Raw genomic sequence first — 6,168 nt, forward strand, 5'->3', positions numbered from 1 at the left:
AATTTTATCTTGCATGTTGAGTTCAATAAGTACTATTTTTTTTCAAATGACACTTCACAATTCTTAGCTTTGAATTATGAAATTTTCTTTCTTTATTAAAAGAGAATCCAATAAGAGAAGAAAAGACTAATATTTTTTAAGCACCCTTTTTAAGATAGGCAAAATATTATGATGGCATGTTGGACAAAATAATTAAAATTGAACTTTTGCAATGGAAATTTTGAACACATAAGAGTGGATGTACTTGCAATACTTTTTTTTTCCTATTATATGAACCTTAAATTCTACTATCCTCAATTAATTAAAATTTGTGGATAATTTATGTTTTTTTCTTATTATAATATTTAATATTTTTATTAAAAAAATATAACATGCAAAGCTAAAAGAATTGAAACATAATTAAAATTGAAGGTTCGATCGTTAAAATTATGAACAATAATGAGCAATGATGAGATTAACCATACAACAAATTTGTGATTGAAATGAAGATAGTTCTATAAGAGCTTAAAGTTTAGAGAAATCAATTGAATTTGAAGGTTTGACTATCAAAATTATGAATAATAATGATAAAAATGAGATTAATATCTTTGTAAAAATTTGTGATTGAAACAAATATGATCCTATGAGAGCTTGGAGATTCGAGAAGTCACTTTGTTGGGGTATAAAATTGAGGAAGATGGTGAGGTATAACTAGTTAACGACGTAATAGCCTAAGCTTTGTGAAGATAGTGATGAGAGTAATGGTTAATGAAGAGCCTATTATATACTGCAGAAGTATGTAAATTACAAAAACATAAAGTAAACACACAGAACAATAATATTTATATAGTTCACCCTCTCAGCATAAGGCTACATCCATGAGCTTGCTATCTTCTACTATTATCAATAATAAATCATCATTACAAGCTCAAAGCTATACTACTCATTAACCCAATTACACCCTAGAAACCTTACATAAAACTAGCCATTGTAAATATATTAGTTAGTCCTCTTTGTCTCCTCTAAATATAACTCAATATATTTACTACTACAACTACTACACCACAAAAGGTGTCTTCAACTACATAAGCAAGAGCTCTCTCACCAATGGACAAGAATTCCTTCCTCTTGAATTCTATGCTCTTTCTTTACCTTAGGCCAAAGCCTCTTTCCCGCCATGGGACTGCAATGGATAGGAACCCCTCATCAATTGGCAAAGCTAAATCCTCAGTAATTGACAAGGCCACTCTTTACAATGGGCAAAAGCCCCTCTCTATGGGCTAAGACACTCTACATGGGCTAAGCCACTCTACATGAGGTAAGCCAAATAATCTTGCCACTATTATCCTATTTATAGTGTTAATTCCCTCAATCCTAATCTGATTAGGAGTTCCACTCAGTTTAGTAATAACACTAAGTAAGAGTTCTACTATGTATAGGAAATATCCCTCCATTCTATTGAGGAATATTTCTCCCACTCAAATTAGGAAAATGATCTTTCAAATCAACTAGGAATTTGAAGACTACTTAATGGACGAAATGAAAAGTTAGAGATTTTTAATATAATTATCAAAATATAGATACCAAGTAGCAAATAGTTGTAAATCCTAGATAAAATTATTGATACCATATTATTATTATTATTATTATTATTATTATTATTATTATTATTATTATTATTATTATTATTATTAGGGAAAAGTACAAAAAAAAATATCATGTAGTTTTGTGCTTTGGCACTTGAGGACTAAATTTAATTTTTGTCAATTCGATACTTATATTTTTCTTCATTAGAAAATGTGGTCCAAACTGTTAGTTTCTGTTAAATGATATTAATGTCACAAACATGTGTCATTAATGTGGCTGCACATGGTAAACATGGTGCAATTACATGACGACACGATAACACCACATCATCAATTTTAATGCAATTATTTATTTTGTCAACTAAGTACAAATAATTGAAAGTAGAGGTCCCTAAATTGAAAAAAAAAAACTTAAGCCTTGAACTGAAAATTCAAAACCTCAATCCCTTAATTAAAAAAAAAAAACTAAGTACAAATGATGAAAGTACATGATACTTAAGTATATTTTTTCCATTTGATTTATAAATAAATCCTCATATTTTAACAAATAAGTCCTTCTATATTATAATTATTTCTAATTCATTTGCCCATGACTCCTCTCTCTCTCTCTCTCTCTCTCTCTCTCTCTCTCTCTCTCTCTCTCTCTTCCCCTATGTTTGTCTCTTCCTTCCTCTATGAATACTCTTCACTTTTCCTTCCTTTCTAATATGAGATGGTTCATTCCTTACCCCTTCACCTAAAAGTATACCGATGGATCCTTGCTTGTATGTAACACACGTTACCTCATTTGCAGTCAAGTCAATGATTCTCAATTCTAGTACCACATGGAGAAATTTTTTATTACCATCCCATATTGAAAAGAGGGAAGACAAGAGAGAAAGGAAGAGGAAAAATTTTTGAAAGGGAAAGATGATAAGAGAGATATAAACGAAAATAAGGAGAGAGAGAGAGAGAGAGAGAGAGAGAGAGAGAGAGAGAGAGAGAGAGAGAGAGAGAGAGAGACGGACAGAAGGAGAGAAAGATAGAAAAGAGAGGGAGAAAGAGAGAGATACAAGGGCAAATTGATAAAAAATAATCATAATAATCAAAGTCTTATTGTCAAAATATAAAGATTTATTTGTAAATTAAATGGGAAAGTGCATTTAAATATCATATATTTTCACCTTTTGTACTTGGGTCTTTTTTTTTTTCCAATTTAGAGCCTAAGGTTCTAAATTTTTCAATTTAGACTTGAGGTTTTTTTTTTTTTTTTTTTTTTAATTTAGGGACTTGTCACCCACTTGTATATAACTGTATTAAAATTGGTGACATGGCGCTGATGTTTCACCCCCATGTCACCACATAAGAGCTATGTTGCCCTGTGCCACCACGTCAGCACCATGTTTTTGCCATGTCAGCACCATGTTTTTGCCATGTCAGTATCATTTAACAGTAATTAACGATTTAGACCATATTTATTAACGGAAGAAAATAAAAAGTACCAAAATTGAGAAAAAATAAAACTAAGAACCCTCACATGTCAAAGCTTGAAATTACATGAAATTTTGTTGTGTTTTAACCTTGTTATTAGCATACAAAATGATAACAAGTATTTTAAACATTATATATATATATATATATATTATTTACGGTAAGTATAATCTTTTATTAAGCTTTTTCAAAAATAACTTTTCATTTTATTTTTTCTTTTGAATATAATATTATTTTTTTTACTAATATTTTTTTGCAAATAATTTCTACTTGTAGTTAAACGTTTGATATTACTTGACATTTTTATTTTGGCCTACTAAATACCTTAATTTTTATTTTTGTAAATGTTAAATATAAATATGCAATAATTATGACAATAAATTAAAAATTAAAAAATAAAGGTGATGTTAATATTTTTGTTATATTAATACACTTGTGATAAATTTTATGGATTTCAAAATCAAAACTTGTTAAAATTAAAAGAAAATTTTCAATTAAAAAAATTTATGCCCAAAGAAAAGGGCTGTTAATCCATTGTTAATATGGACCAGACCTTGTGGCCCAATCCTACTGGAAACTAGAAATTTGCATGGCAAGACCATAGATTATTTGAATCTGAAGTCCATTTCTCTTTAAAATGGGTCTGGACCAGAGGGAGGAAAGCCAGTCCAATTGGCTGATGAAAAAGGTAGCTGAAAACATCCAAATTGTGTGGAAGACAAGAGGGAAAGAGGGACATCTAGCTCACTTCCCCTCCACAGACCCAAATCATGAATTATCCAAAACCACCATCACCACCTCGCTATTTGCCATATCACCACCTCCTCTCATTAGCCCAAATCCTCCCTTCTTAAACCACCGGCAAACGCCATCCAACCATGCTATTAAACTTCTCTTCTTCTCTTTTATCTCCTTCCTCTTCTTTTCTTAGATTTTCCAGCGCTAAATCACCCATTATAGATTCTTCTTCTTCTTATTTAAGACCAAAAAACCAATTATCTGACTCTCCTTTATCACACCTCCGTCTGTATTGCAAGAATCAACTTTTCAGTAAATTCGCACTTGGTGGCAAAAGGCTTGATTTCAGGTCATGGGCTGTTTCTGGATTTGATTTTGGTAGCTTTGAATCTGTTTTAGAGGCAGCTGGAATTTTAACAGCTATAATTATTGTCCATGAGAGCGGTCACTTCCTTGCTGCTTATCTACAGGGTATCCATGTAAGTAAATTTGCTGTTGGGTTTGGTCCAATTTTAGCTAAGTTCAATGCAAAAAATGTAGAGTACTCTGTTAGAGCATTTCCTTTGGGAGGGTTTGTGGCTTTTCCTGATAATGATCCTGAGAGTGATATTTCAGCAGACGATGAGAATTTGCTCAAGAATAGGCCAATATTGGATAGGGTGATAGTAATATCAGCTGGTGTCATTGCAAATATTATATTTGCATACGTCATAATCTTTGTTCAAGTATTATCTGTTGGTTTACCAGTGCAAGAGGCCTTTCCTGGTGTGCTTGTGCCTGAGGTACGAGTCTATTCGGCAGCTTCCCGAGATGGGTTGCTTCCTGGAGATGTAATTCTTGCTATTAATGGTACTGAATTGCCCAAAACGGGGCCAAATGCAATCTCTGAGGTTGTTGATGTCATTAAGAGAAATCCCAAAAGAAATGTGTTGCTTAAGGTAGGGAGGGGAGTGCAGGATTTTGAAATTGGGGTAACCCCAGATGAGAATTTTGATGGAACTGGTAAAATTGGAGTTCAATTATCACCAAATGTAAAGATTACAAAGGTTATAGCAAAGAATGTGTTGGAGGCATTTAATTTTGCTGGTGAAGAATTTTGGGGTCTGTCATCAAACGTTTTGGATAGCTTAAAACAAACTTTTTTAAACTTTTCACAATCAGCTAGTAAGGTTTCTGGTCCAGTTGCTATTATTGCTGTTGGGGCAGAAGTTGCAAGGTCAAACATTGATGGACTTTACCAATTTGCCGCTGTGCTCAATATTAACCTTGCATTGATAAATCTTTTGCCTTTGCCTGCTTTAGATGGAGGCTCTTTAGCATTGATTCTCATAGAGGCAGCCAGGGGTGGGAGAAAGCTTCCTTTAGAAATAGAGCAGCGAATTATGTCATCAGGGATCATGCTTGTTATATTGCTTGGGTTGTTCCTTATCGTTCGGGATACGCTAAACCTTGACTTCATTAAAGATATGTTGTGATTACTTGCAAGGGTGTTGAAGTTCAAAAATGTGTACACTGATATGAAGCCATTTTCTCAGCTGCTTGGTTTCTGATGATGCCTGGCAATGGTGATGCTCAACATGTTTGGTTCTTTTCTCCCTCCGAATGAGTTATAGAGGAGGTACTTATGGCTTCTTGTTCGCAATTGGTTGCGTCTTCTGTGAATCACTTTTATAATCCTTTTAGTTATAATTTCTTAAATGATAATGACAATCTTAAATTGGGTTGTAAAATTCCAATGCTCGAAATCTATGAAGATATCTATAACAGTTACATTCTTTTGAAATTGATCCTTGCCAAACTCATCTTTGCTGATGATGTCCATGATGGATTTAGAACAAAGAGTCTACAACAGCTGTATTAAGCTTACCACCTTCTTCTTTGGTTTTGCATGTTAGACTTAGTGGATTAAACTCATCTCGTGATTTCATTCTTACAGCAAGTTTTTATGGGTTTACTGATGAAAGTTCTAATTGGTGTGTCAATTCTACCACAAAACACAAGTACAGTTGAAGTCAGATTAGTTTCTATCTTTTGTTCTTCAGTTGTTCAGGTAGACCAATATTTTAGATATGTTATGAGTAGGATCATCCATTGGGAAACTAAGAGAAATAGAGTATAAAGCCAGAGAACATTTGATTGAAACCTAAATCTTTGTTCTTGAAAAAAGAAAGCGGTTACTTATTCATTCTATAATTTTGATGGATGTGAAAATTTATTTAGGGTTGAGCTTTCAACCTTCTGAAAAGTAGTCCAATATACACTTTCAACCCTATCGTTTTATAGGCAATGTGGTCCTTGAGATTTGCTGACGGTGCTATGCTTTCTGAGGCATGATTTGCTATGAATCTCTCACTGCACTTTTTAGTTGTTGGCATTTGCAGCTTGACTACATTTT

The 6,168-nt window shown here is 32.9% G+C and overlaps 1 protein-coding gene across 1 annotated transcript; it reads left to right on the forward strand.

Moving 5' to 3' along the window:
• Positions 1-3,754: 3,754 nt before the first annotated feature.
• Positions 3,755-5,556, forward strand: LOC110631575 (membrane metalloprotease ARASP, chloroplastic). Its single transcript, XM_021779445.2, has one exon. It carries the CDS (start codon positions 3,914-3,916, stop codon positions 5,246-5,248), a length of 1,335 nt encoding a protein of 444 aa, XP_021635137.1. The 5' UTR covers positions 3,755-3,913; the 3' UTR covers positions 5,249-5,556.
• The last annotated feature ends 612 nt before the right edge of the window (positions 5,557-6,168 follow it).

This window comes from Hevea brasiliensis, chromosome 7 (genome assembly GCF_030052815.1).
Source record: "Hevea brasiliensis isolate MT/VB/25A 57/8 chromosome 7, ASM3005281v1, whole genome shotgun sequence".
Taxonomy (NCBI): Eukaryota; Viridiplantae; Streptophyta; class Magnoliopsida; order Malpighiales; family Euphorbiaceae; genus Hevea; species Hevea brasiliensis.